Source organism: Halyomorpha halys, unplaced genomic scaffold (genome assembly GCF_000696795.3).
Source record: "Halyomorpha halys isolate HHAL.00 unplaced genomic scaffold, Hhal_1.1 Scaffold191.1, whole genome shotgun sequence".
Taxonomy (NCBI): Eukaryota; Metazoa; Arthropoda; class Insecta; order Hemiptera; family Pentatomidae; genus Halyomorpha; species Halyomorpha halys.
In genome coordinates, this window is record NW_027105857.1 from 495,142 (window position 1) to 509,729 (window position 14,588).

At 32.2% G+C, this 14,588-nt stretch overlaps 1 protein-coding gene across 1 annotated transcript in view; it reads left to right on the plus strand.

The window, feature by feature from the left end:
• LOC106679283 (agrin) overlaps positions 1-14,588 on the plus strand; it is a gene marked incomplete in the record, with an annotated part of 134,309 nt that overhangs the window by 81,759 nt on the left and 37,962 nt on the right. The window contains 1 exon segment of the mRNA XM_067053555.1: positions 111-327. Within this exon segment, the coding sequence (XP_066909656.1) occupies positions 111-327 (217 nt within the window).

A 14,588-nucleotide genomic window follows, 5' to 3' on the forward strand; every position in this document is an offset into this window, starting at 1 on the left:
ATTATAGGAAAAGAAGGTGGCACACTTAATACTCTGCATCTTACACGAGTTTTAGCGCGCCTACTGAAAGCTAATTGAGCGTTTACAAGTCTTGAATTTGTTTGTTGCAGATCCATGCGCTGGCGTATCCTGTCCTGGAGGCGAAGTATGCCTAGTGACCGAGGGCCGCATCGCCCGCTGCTCCTGTCCGGAGCAGTGTCCTCTCGACCACGCTCCGGTCTGTGCCTCAGATGGGAGGACATTCACCAACGAGTGTGCTCTAAGAGCTGACGCCTGCAGGACACGGAGGAAGCTTAAAGTCCAATATCGGGGACCATGTAACCAAGGTAAGTCATTGATTACTGCGGTATAATTTTGTTGCAGTATTATTGGTGCATTAAAAGGGCTACCTTCGCTCAAGCATGCTTGAACGCCCGTAGCTAAGTTAAGAGGAAACACCTTGAGGTGGAGGACTTCCTAAAAATGTGTTGTGAATACAAACATTAGACAAAGATTATATTCTATAGCAGAAGCATGCTGGAGCGAAGGCAGCCAGCAATCTTTAGGCTGTGCTTAAGGACCCATCCAACACAGATAAGATACACTACTGGATGTATTCGAATATATATTAAAACTATATATTTGGAGATTCCATATATTACCTGGAGATCAATTCCTAATCCTTACTATTGCTTTATTTAATTCCAGTTGGTAGTCTTTATGACATAGCGTCACTTTAGCAGTGACACCTCGCAGACAAAATCTTTGCAACATTTCAAACATTTGGTACGATTGGCGTGTCACGCAACATTCACTCAACTCGTCATTCAGACGTAAATTTCAAACATTTTTTTTTTTTTATTCTGTTGCTTTAAAAATTCGCATTTTAAAGTTTCTTGACGTTGCGAGTTTACGACTATCCTATAAAGAGCTCAGCGTTTTAAAAAATATATAACTAATATTTAGATTGGAAACACATGCATGTCACTGATTTTTCAGGATTTCGAAAATACTTTTTTTTATTCCTCCAGTTAATTATACAATTTTTTATGGCTTATTTTATTTATTTTAATTACTATTAACAATAGAAAATGGTTAATTATTACATACAAAAAATATCTATCAGTAAGAGGAAGCGATTTTGAATTTAAATAAGGGTAAGATAAACTAAAGGGTAAAATAAAGCTGATATTTAAGGGCACTTCATCAAGCATTGACATATAGAGTTTCATCAAAATTGATTAGCATAACCACTCCTAAACACGTAAGTGTCGTACGACAATTCGTTTAATTTATTGATCACTTTTTTTAGAGTTAGGAGTAGAGATGATAATTTTATTGAATTGAAAGATTTTTTTTAAATATTTATTTATTGCAAATACAACTGTACATAATAATAAATTTAGTAAATCTGATCTAAGTTAAATTGGAGAGTTACAGGCATGTAGAAAAACTACCTATTGGTAGCACTCTAATGACATTTTACATTAGCTGATCTCGTGGCCATCTCCTTTTCAGGCGCCTCGGAGGATTGTCAGGAATGGAAGAGAATGCAAGGCTAGAAACTAGGGGGTTTCAGTGGTTAGGGAGTTTATAATGGTAGCAGTGATTAATAAAGAAAAACAAATTTAAAACTGTTAAACCACAAGTATGGTATTAAAACAAACTGATTCCCACACTGGTAATTAATCATGATTACGAACAATTAAACACAAAAAAACAATATATTTGTATTTAACTAATATGGGTGTAAATTATTATAAAAGGAACAAATTAATACATAATTCTTAGTATTTTGTATTTATACATAAACATATAGTTTTTAAAAAATTAGATGAGACTGGGCTACTTACTTTAACCTTGAATAATGAACATTGATTTTAAGTTCTGTATTCTAAATTTTCATTTTGCGAAAAATTCAAATGTAATTAAAAAAAAAAAAAAAAAAGGTTTAGGATATTAAATTGAACTCCATCAAGTACTTTATACATTGAAGAAAATGTAAAAGAAATTTTTGAATAAATTAATATGTCCAGCAGCCTACTTTGTATTTTTTGAAGAAAAGTTTAATAACCTGATTGAATCAAAAAATAAATTTTCTAACTAATGTAAGGGTATTAAAAAAAAAACTATGACTAACATGTCAATAGTTAGTATCAGCATTAATAATTTCGAAATTAACCTAAAAGTAAAACAAAAATTTAATTAATTCATCAAAACTATTTTTAATAGATATAAAAAGATGATTAAATTATTTAAATCAATAAAATCAGTCAAACGATCTTTGTAGAATGGAACAATACATATGGTTACAAAGTAATATGAACCGAGTAAAACTAACAAGACATAAAAAGAGAAGTAGAGTTTGAAGTCAGGACTCAGGTAGTAGGGAAAGTTTCAGATATATGGCCTAGAATGTATACTTCATCATTTCGCCTCAACATTTTCAATCTTCCTTCTAGGTTACTCATGAAATAGAAAAACTTTAGACAGAAAAGGAGATGAAAAGATTAACTTTCTCCTAACATTCGTCAACTTTTTTTCTCATGTTATTTCTACTGTATTTCTGTCAGACGCACAGTCAAAATAAAAAATGTTATATTTTTTTTCTTTCTATCTGAACCAGACTTCAACCTCTCTAAACCATCGGGTGTTTTTTGTTTTTTTAATATTTTTCCATTTTTTTTTTTTTTATCAGTATTTCTTCATGAAGTTGAACTTCATACTTATAACGATTTTCCATTCTTTGTTCCTACTTGGAGCTCAATTATGATCTATCGTAAATGTCCCGCTAAACTATATTAAATACTAGACAATATTTACAAATGGAATAAAGATTAGCAATTTTTTTTTTTTAATAATTTATTTATTGATAGTTACAACTGTATACATATATACACATCAAGTAAATTTGCTGTAAGTGATATTATGACATGTAGAGAATCTACCCATTGATAGAACTCCAAAAACATTTCTAAAGGAGATCTCGAGGCTATCTTCTTTTCAGACGTCTAGGAGGATTATTAGGTAGTGAAGGAGACGCCTGGTTAGAAACGAGTTGGTTTGGGTGGTTGGGAAGTTTATTATGGAAGGATTGGTATCTGGTTCAGGCCAAATCGGCAACATAGGGGACATTGAGGTCCTGATGGATGATTTGATTTGTGACAAAATAAGGAGCATTAAGGATTTTACGAAGGATTTTGGACTGTAAGGATTGGATTCGAGAGGAATTAGATGGTTTAGTGGAGCCCCATAGCTTAACTCCGTATGTCCAAATAGGCCTTCTTAAAATAGTCATGTAGATCAGTCTTTTGTAATGGATTGGAAGTTTGGACCGTTTGTCTAGTAAATGTTGTAATAGTCGGAATCGAAGAGCAGTTTCCTGTCTTTTTAGTCTTGTATGAGGATTCCATGTCAGTCGTTTGTCCAGATTTAGTCCTAAGTAACGGATCTGTTCAACAGGAATGAGTGGGGTATTATTAAGAGATACTGTAGGGCAAGACGAAGGTTTACGAAGAAGGGTAAGATTAACAAATTTAAAATTATTATTTATACCACAATGATTTAATATTATTCATCATTCAATACATAAACTTGCCTATAGTATAATATCTAGCTATTAATCCATAATCTTTCTTTACAATTCGTTATTGTATTATTACTTATATATTTTCTTTTTTTTTCGGTCTTTAACAAATTTTTTGAATTCATCTTTATCCATAATTTTATGTTAGATAAAGTAAATATGAAAATAAAAATCTAGTATATGCCGTCAAGACACATTGAATTTTATATATTACTGTAGCCGTGAGTCAACCCTATAAATTTGTGTATTTTCTAACTTTGCATCCTTTCATCTAGTTCCGTTTAAAAACCAAATGTAGGTTCAATTTAAGTTTGTTACATACTTTCTTCAAAAGAACATTAAACGTTGGTCAGTATATATTTCAGACGTAATGTGGAGAAATAATCATGTAGAAACGTAGTATAGAAAGATTATTTCTCGACGACAATACCAAATTTAGCCATATATATTTTTCACAGTAGTTAGGTGGTCGCATCTTGTAATTTCTTTTAATACAAAACATGTCGCAAATTAATTCATTTAATTTTTTTTTATTTTGCTTATTTTATGAATTATTTTATATATTATTTTCTTATTATGGTTTTTAAAAAGTGTATTGCATTACGTATTTATCGATTAGCATAAATATTTTTAAAAGCGTAATTACATTTTGTTAAATTTAAGTAAAATAGCATGTGAGATTTTTTATTTATGAGATAAATTTTCACTGCCTAAGACATGTTTCAATTTATAAAAAAAATAATGCACGAAATCAATAGCCTGTGATCTGAACAGCTACAACATTGATGACACCTTCTCAGCCGACTTATACACGTAATAGCGGTCAGCTAAACTTATTATGAAGTTGTCTTAGCGGAAACTTTCAAAAACTAAATTATCTTAACTGGATACAGACTTTACTTAAGCTACTTAGCCTAAGTCCCTCCTCCAAGCCGAAGGACTTAAAGCCACCGACTCTTATCCTCGGTTAATAAGATGAATTTAATTTTAGATTTCATCTTTCCCTCAAGATTCAAATCGTTTAAAACTCCTTCGAAAAATATTAAGCGCGTTTTAAAGCGCTTCAGGTAATCCTTTCAGTCTACGGGAAATTATACTTCCTCTCTTACCTTTGACGGCAATAACTAATAACAATCAACAAGGTTATTAACTTCTTAACTAAGTTCTGATACTTGACATTAATATCCAACTTTGAAATAAGCTAAATCGAGAGAAAATGTTATATAAACCACTACATATAAATAAAAATAACGTACATAAAAAAAAAATTAAATGAACATTTTCGTGGCAAATATTCCTATGGCCATTTTATTCATGTGTTTTAATAACATATACTTAAAACATATTGTTCATACACATGAACATACATATTGTTTATTTATACATATAAGTGTGGTATGAGTATGTGCGCGCGCGTATGTCTGTGGAGTGGGTAGCTCAGTGGTAAGGCGCTGTACTCCTAATACCAACGAACTGGGTTCGATCCGGCTGTAACAGATTATTCTTTTCTATTTCACCATAGCGAGATAGTCATACAATAGATGAGAACATCCAAGTAAATTAAAATCTGTACCGCTACAACCCATGAAGGGTCAGGGGTTCCGTACTTCGTAAGGAAGTACTGTTACTAGACCAACGGTTGTGCAAGGAGGTGATTTGGTCAGAATCAAGCTCGACCGCCAGATTTTTACCCAATTTAGGAGGCTGAGTGGGACCAAGAACCCACAGGAGTTAACTCACGGCTACAGTGTAATAGAAAATTATTTTCTATCCAGCCGGATTCGAACTAGGGTCCTTGGAGTTAGTGGCCACGCGCCTTACCCCAGGGCTACCGCGCTCCGTTAGATCATTAAATATGAGATGTAAAATTAGACCATCCCGCTATGATGAATGAAATAAGGTTTAAAATTTTGTCACAATCTCAGTTTTATAGTTACTGAGAATTTATAGGTAATTTCTTTTTTAAAATCAACTACAATTTGGATTCAGTTTATGAGTAAAAACTATATTGATATTCAATTAATATTGAAAAGTTGGTATAATATTTACATATTAGGTTTTTAAACTTTTTAAGATCCTAATTTCAAGTAAATACAATCAGACCCTCATTTGAGATTAAAATATTAAAATTATTAAATAACTTTACTACCAAATTTCATCAAAAAACATTACTAGCTAATAAATCATTTACATTATAGTAGGTACTTGGACTCAAATATGAAATGAATTCCGTTTCGTTCTACGTATAACATATATAAAAGTAGCAACAGCATCAGGTATAACCAAAAGATACATAGCGATAAACAAAAAAGAAACATATGACATAGATAAAAAAAGTATCAATTAAGAAAATAATTAAATTAATCTCTTTAATTAATGTTTAATATATACTTTGTTTTGCACTCTACCCTGACTTTTAGACAATTGACGGTGTTTGCACCAGTTAATGTTCAGTCGCAATAACTCACTACCGAAAGTAAAGCAATTAATAATTTTATCTATTGTATGGGTCCACACTCTTCTACTTCCTCTGTTTGGTGGCACTACCAGAAAAACTCCTTTTCATACTAAACAGAAGTGGTTGTATACACTATCGTCTTTTGTCTGCACAGGATGTTCTTAAGAGTATGATTAGTTCTCGTGGACCACCTATCAGTCAAATGTTCTCACTGAGTGACAAGATCGAACTAAAGAGAAAATGTGTAGTAATCCTGTCCTAAGTTTACTGTTGTACCAGCAGGCATGGAATTAACCAATATAACCCCAATCAGATTTAAAACAAACTTTTTGATTTTGCTTAAGATTCCCCCTTGTCATTTCGAGGGGCGAGGTTATTAAAAGGTTTATTAAAACCCTAATTACCTAATAATAATACTAATAATTTAAAAAACCCTATTCTAACCCTGGAGCTGGGGTCAAGTTTTCATTTCATGGGACCGTCACCGAAATAAAAATTAACTCGCTCGGCTACGAACGGCCCAACCAAAACACTCTCGACATGACTTTACTGACAGGCTATTTTTCTGAAATTTCGCGAACTTTCTACTGCTACAGCTTCTCGAAATTTTGCTGACTTCTCAATGGTCAGAGTGAAGATGGACCAGAATTATACTTGACACCTAATAATGATATTAGTAGAGTCAGTTCCGCAGAGAATGAGAAAAATAGGTTAGACATTCTGAAGGTAATGACGGAGAACTGACGTGAATTGACATTGGCATTCAAGAGCTATCGCAGTATTTTCAAAAACGTATCGACAGTACTGATGATTATGTTTAAAATACATATATATATTCAATCTTTTAAATGAAGGAAATAAACCTTTCACCTTACTTTTGAAATTACCTTTATATTACTAGTTTATATAGTCCTCTTTTTTAAAGGACTTGTCAACAAAAAGCATGAAGCCTGTAAGGGTAGAAGACAAAAATAAGTAATCCTCCCTTGTCTGGTATTTGGGAAGGATTATTAATAAAAATATATATTCCTCACGAAACTGTTTAATATAAGAAATAAATTATTCCTTTTTTTGCCATTTATAATGTGCTATTTTACATATTAGTACAAGTTAATTATGACATACTAATAGGATTTATAGGACTACGGAATATGGCGAAACCAGGATGGGTTGAAAAAGTAGTTTGTAAATCCAATCCTAGCTGAGAAATGAGATATGGCCCCAGCTTGAAAAACTTCCGAGCTAAGCGTTGACGCTTCGGAAACGAGTTTTCACCCTAGTTTCCGAATTCATTTCAAGTTTGCTCCACACTCAGGACTCGATGCTCTGGGAGAACAGAGGGAGGAGGAGGTATTTCAATAAATGGACTTGTCCGGCTTTAGGAGTTGTGAACCTGACGTAGAACAGCCCTCGCTGGGAATTTGAATGAGAAAAGCTGGAGGCTATTGTATATTCGAGCAGGAGCCGTTGGCGAACGACTCCTTCCACCATAAACTCCTACTACCTCTCTTCCCCTACGCTTGAACCTCCATGTTCTTCAGAATTGAAATTTTATACTTAGAAGTTCATATATAATTTAAAATGAATGGATATCAATGTATTTCTACTACTTCGCTTAAAGTTACTCATTATATAGATAACTATTAAAAAAAAAAAATGCGACAGAAGAAAATTAACATAGAATTTTTATCTCGTAAATATAAAATATAACAGATCTACTATATTGCATTAGGGTACATCCTTGTACAATACATTTTCTTGCTACTAATTACATTAAAAATATGTTTTATATATTGGTAAAGACAAAATGAAAAAAAAAAAAAAACTATAGCAATATAGATATAAAATAAAATAAATATCGGAAACTCTCCCTTTAAACATGCCTTGTGCATATTCAGACAGAACTCTCAATTTTTCAAATTCGCATTATAGTTTAATGAAGCATTAGAACTTTTAAAAAAACCTAGTTACTGTTAAATTATTACTTCCTAATAACGTATCATCAAATCGATAAATCTTCAAAACCAATTCCATTACCAATACGACTGTGATAAATAAGAACTATGAAGTAGTACAAGATTCAATCATAAACAAGTAATCGTTGGTTAAACGAATTTATAATTGATAATTAAAGTTAAAGACTTCAAACTTTAAATATCATTCTTTAACAATCTAATAAAATTGATATTCTATAACCACCCATTTCGAAATCTTATTTAATCGTGATAGCTTTGCCAATAGTGGAAAATACATAAATACAAACTATGAAAGGATTTGATAATTAACTTGAGGAGATAAGAGGAAAAATATTTTTTCAGGTTGAAATACATTTACGAAAATCAGAGTAGTAATATAGACAAATTAAAAACCATTGAAAAGCAAAAGATTTTTAAAAAAATAATGCCTAATTAAAAGGTATATCATAAGTTTGATTCTCCATTGTCTCGGTCCGTTTCGCCAGTCTGATAAATGTTCTCTCCACCATGGTAATTTTATAATTATTTTTTTCAAATTTCAGTTAACTTATATATGAGCCTTTTAGTTGACCGGATAATTCAATAATTTTCAATATTGATTCTATAACATTTTACTGTATATGTACAAGTTTAAAGAAACATTTAACAACTGCAACTTTTCTATTTCTTTAATTAGACGTATCAATATATTTTACAACAATTTTACGTTCTTTTATCTTTTCTTCACTGAACGGACTAGAACAAAATCAGCAAGGATCCGCACCTCAACGTGGATACCGCGGTCACCCCGACAAGCAACGTAATACTAAAGCTGCAAATCTATTTATAGCTTGCTCAAAACCAGCAGAGCCAAAGAAGCAAATCATTACTGGCGCCAAAGCTACCGCTCAAGCTCCTACTTCCGTGCAAAAGCCACAACAGGCCAAGGTCTCAATGTGAAAACAACTGAAGAGTATCTTAAAAACAACACGCAGTTACATACAACATGGAAGTGTGTGAAGATGACCCGTCCACCAAATTCACAGCGTGATACGCATGCCTTGCTGACATATCTTAATATATTTCTAAGCAATATTCCTCTGACAACGAAACTATTGGAAGAAATATTCTTTCAGAATACGTACAATATCATGCTAGTCATGATATGACTCAGGTCTTGGAATTAAAAGGCTTACTCAGCAGAAATTGTCACAAGCAGAATTCAAACTGCTAGCGCTCACGGAAGGGCGCGTCGTCCATCCTTCGCTCACCTGCTCAAATTTATCGGACGCATCGAAACAATATCATCCAGCCTTCCAACCTATAACGGAGAACACAATCAGGGATATCGGAGGATTCTACTTATCCATCAATGATCCAAGACCCATTAACTTAGACAACCACAATCTCTATGAAAAGGTTCCCAGTCTTGGTGTCATGTCCGACGTAATTTGCAATGAATTTGGAAACGCTAACCCAGGTGAATATGTATCACGATTAACCACCGCGACTTATAAAGTCACTCGAAATCTCATTGGATATCGAAACTTAAGCTACAGGCGTCCCGAAGCGAAAACAATGCCAATTGAATGTGACATCACAGATACTAGCTTCTCATAACAGGTCACAAACACTGAGTTCAACTAAGATTTTTTTACCAGTATCTAAAATGTCATCTGACTCCTGCCTTCACACCTATAACAGAGAAAACAATCAAGGATATCGGAGGATTCTACCTATCCATCAACCATGCATATACAAACTTAGACAACCACAATCTCTATGATAAGGTTCCCTGTTTTGGCGACATGGCCGACGCAATATTCAATGCATTTGGAAACGCTAACCCATGTGAATATGCATCACGATTAACCACCGCGACTTATAAATTCACTCAAAATCTAATTGGATATAGTAACAAGCTACAGACGTCCCGAAGCTAAAGCAATAGCAATAGAATGTGACATCACATATACTAGCTTCTCAGAACACATCGCAATCACTGGGTCCAACTACTATTTTTTTACCAGTATCTTGGACTTCCTAGCTACTATCACTATCTTCATGAACACAACCGCAGTGATAACTACACTCGGTTTTAGTGGTTCTCAAGCTCAAACCATCCTTCAGTAAGTACTTGTACCTCAACATAAAGTACTTCTTAACAAACAGGAAGTTCAACCAGTCTCCTACGCTAAAGAAAGGGTTTCACGCTTCCAAGCTCCTTTGTTTTACTTATCACAGCTAACAAAACCATCAGACCAAACCGCTATAAGGTGCTGTATTAAGGCATTAATTTATGTCAGACCAAACTAAGCAAGGATTCGCACCTCAACGTGGATACCGCGGTCAACCCGACAAGCAACGCTAAAGCTGCAAATCTATTTACTATCCTCTGACTGAGCTTTCCTCTCGGAAACATTTCAAGCTTTATTTTCTTCATTTTATTTATTTATTTTTTTGTTTTGAAAAACAATTCTTTCTCGAAGCTGAATGATTTTTTAGTTTTAAATTAAATTTGTTTTTAATTAAAAACATAAATAAATTATATCTATCCTGAATATATTAGCTCATATCACAACAAGATTTAATATCAAGAAAAAAGAGTAATAAATAAAAAAAAATTATTCTACAACATAAATGACAATAATTGATGTAATAAATAAAGTTTGTTGTATATATTGGCACATATTAGTTTTCTTGAGGTAATCAAATAGTTTCGGAATTTGAGTGATATTATCGTGTAGCAAAATTACCAAATGATATCTTTAACCAGTGTCTATCAAATTCCTGCAGTCTGTCAGAATGTGTTTAACTGTCTTACGTTGGTCTAAATTTTTGTAACAGTGAGTATCGTTAGGTTCGTTCAAATCGTTCAATTCGCAGTCGCAGACTGGTTTTTATGCATCGGGCTACTGTGAATTTGATACATCTTGTAGTATATGTAAACAATTTTTAAAAAAATGAACTATACTTTCAGGTCTAGCCCCACATTCGGAGTAAAGCTGGGAGCAACATTAGTTCAGTAGTAAAGCTAGGTATCACATTCGTATCGCACACAAAAGTGAATTGCCTCGTAATTACTTACTTTCTCAGGACCAGAGTTGAGGGTGTAAAACCCAAATGGAATACACTATATTCAGCCTTGTTTATATAAATCGTAACAATATAAACAATTTTTGTGAACTTCTTGAGTGTTAATAAACTCCATTTTCTCCATTTTATTTATTTTTGAGAAACAATACTTTCTTGAAACTGAATGATTTCTTAGTTTTAAATTAAATTAACTTTTAATTAAAAATACAAATAAAGCACAGACGCAGTCACTGCAACAATGGAAACTACAATAGTTGATGTCCTAATACCATTTATTACCCTGAGAGTATTGTTTCAATAGGTGCAGTTTACAAGCTATGTAACCCGGCAGCAACTTCTATCGTGAGAACGACTATAATACAAACGCCGTAGTGACAGTTGTAATTATGTCTAGTAATATTATTAGTATCTCGAAATAAGAATTATATTAATATTCTGACCGAACTCTGTCATCTTCATAACCCGAAAACCATGTATAATTACTCGTCAAAATTGATCAGTCTATGAAGTATAGTTAGGGGGAATACAAAATGGTGGCTGTTTATAAAACTTTAAAAATAGTAATTTTTCATTCGGGGCTCCATATCGTTAAAACTACCAACATCACTAGAAAGTATCATTTAAAGTAGTGTGAATAAAATCAAATATGAGCCCAAACAGATCTGTTAAGTCTATAGTTCCGGGACAAAGTTTTTTTTTAAGCAACATTTCTTAAAAAATGTTCTGAAAAATCAGTTCTTGGTAAATTTATTGTTGGAGAGAGAGAGAGAAATACTTTATTTATCTATGCTGCCTAAATACATTAGGTTGCTATCTCACACAGCATACTTATCAATCCGTAATCGGACATATATAAATTACACATACATGGTATAATCATAAAAAAAAAGAGATACAATAATAGGATATAATAAACATTTTTTTTCACCCCTACAGTTTCCTTCATTCCTATTTTTCTTTCTCATTTCTGCTCCTCCAATTTCACACTTTCACAATTATTCAATTCACCCGATCAACAAATTCGCTCTCGGAATTCACCCTCCTAGATCCTCTTCAGTGACCCGCTAAACAAATTCAATATTAGACGGTAATGTGAGATCAGACCATCATTCATAGTCACAGCAGTAGATCAGTCTACCAAGAACAACAAATAGATACATTTTACGAGAATAAGACTAACACATAGATTAAAAAAGGAAAATATAATAAAAAAAACCGGTTACAGGAAACACTTGAATGGATAAATAAGTTTTTAATAAAAACACAAAAAAAATAGTATTAATAAAATAAAATAATTTAATGAATAAATACGTTCAAACACAAAAATAGAGGGGTCAACATATTAAAATGAATTATATCTCAGCAACCATGAGACGCATAGATGTTTATTAGCACTCAAATTAAAGCTAGTTTAATGTTCTATAAAGTAGTTTATAACGTTTATCTTTGTAGGAGTAGCAGTTTTCATGATAATTGCTAAAATAAATTGATTTTTAGTTGTTCGAACAACATTTCATATTCATATTTAAATATCATAAATAATATTACTTCTACAAAGATAAATGTTATAAACTACTTTATAGAACATTAAACTATCTTTAATTTGATTTCTAGCAGACATCAGTCCACGTCCTGGGATATATTTGGTTATAAATCAAAAAGTTTGTCTGAACAACTAGAAATCAACATTTTGTGAATTTATTTTAGCAAATACCATGAAAACGTCTACTCCTACCAAGATAAAGGCCATAAAATACTGTATAGAACATTCAACTAGCTTTAATTTTAGTGCTAATAGACATCTGTACGCCACGCAAGACATAACATGAAATGTCACTTTTTGAAAAACTAAATCTCGGAGACTATTAAACGTAAACATTTAGGGCTCATATTTTATAAGTTTACTCTTCTGTCAGATTTTCCATTGTTGGAGATTGTTTCAAAGATATAGAGCTCTGAATGAAAAATTAATAATTTTTACCATGTTGAAACACCCACCATTCTTAAAAAAAAATTTTCTTTTGAGGTTAATGACTTCCAATTTAATGAAATTTCATTCTTAAAATTATCAAAACCATTCAGTATCCTCTTTTACTACACTTGGCAGACCCATCAATTTAGACTAGTAATTATACATAGTTTTCATAGAAGTAATAAAAAAATTGGGGTGAAATAAATTACTGTTTTTTCACAGAACTCTTGTACTAATAGTTTTATAAACTATTTGGACTTCTAAAAAAATGCAATAACATTTTTATCCCGGCGTCTGGGTAACTTCCCAATAAATTAATAAATCCTCAAATTTAATTAACGATACTATTATATTAAACAATAACTATATATAACATTGTAAGATTTAAATGTAAAGAATATAGGGGTTGGTTACTTCAGGAAAGTTTCGAATATCGTTTCATTTCAAGGTGATAAGGTTTATATTGTATTTCCATTTCGACACCATATACCCATACATTAATATAGACATGTATATTTTTTCTAAATTTGTATCATAGATCAATGAAGGTTTTGAATAGAAAAAAAAAAACTTCATTACTACTTCTCAATATCGTGTCATAAAAACAAACGAATCGTCATAAACAATTTCATTATTAAAACTACTAAATAAATAAATAAGAACTATGGGCAGTATTTTTAGATTCAATTGTAAAACAAGTAATTGTTGGTTACTCGAATTCGGAGGCTTCAACCTTAAATATATTTTTATATCAATCTGATAAAGTTTTTATTCCATAGCCATTTCAAAATCGTATTATCTTACTAATATCATGACCGAACTCTTCGTCTTCTGTTTTATAGTTTAATAAACTAGTTACTCTACCCTTATACAAATCAATGCCAGTATTCCACAAGGTTCAGTCCTTTCTCCCATTCTGTTTAACTTCTACCCACCTACATGACATCATTCAGTCCACATACACCTCCATAGCTATGTTCGCTGACGATACAGCAGTGTCATGTCTCAACATGTTGACATAATAATCGCTAGAAACATTTGGCAAAGTCACCTTAATGAACAAGAACAATATTTCACTAAATGGATGATTAGTCCGAACATTGAAAAATGTAATTCAAAAAGTTTTTACTCTTCTATCCCCAACAGACCTACCGGAACTAATCCTCGAAGATAAAAATATGAAATGGAATCCTGCCAGTGAAACAGTATAGTACAAGAACCGGGAAGAAAAAAAGGCAGTTTTCTCACCCCAATTTTTGATTACTTTAATGAAAACTTTATAATTACTAGTCAAAATTGAAGAGTCTGCCAAGTAGAGGTAGGGGGATTAAAAAATGGTGGCTGATTCAAAACCTTAAAAAACATTGATTTTTCATTCGGAGCTTTATATTTTAGAAACTACCAACAATAATAGAAAATCTAAGGGCATATTATTTAAAGAAGAGTCAATTTTCTGAAATATTAGCCCTAAAAGAGCTATTTACGTCCAATAGTTCTCGAGATATAGCTTTTTAAAAAGCAAAATTTCTTTAAAATATACTG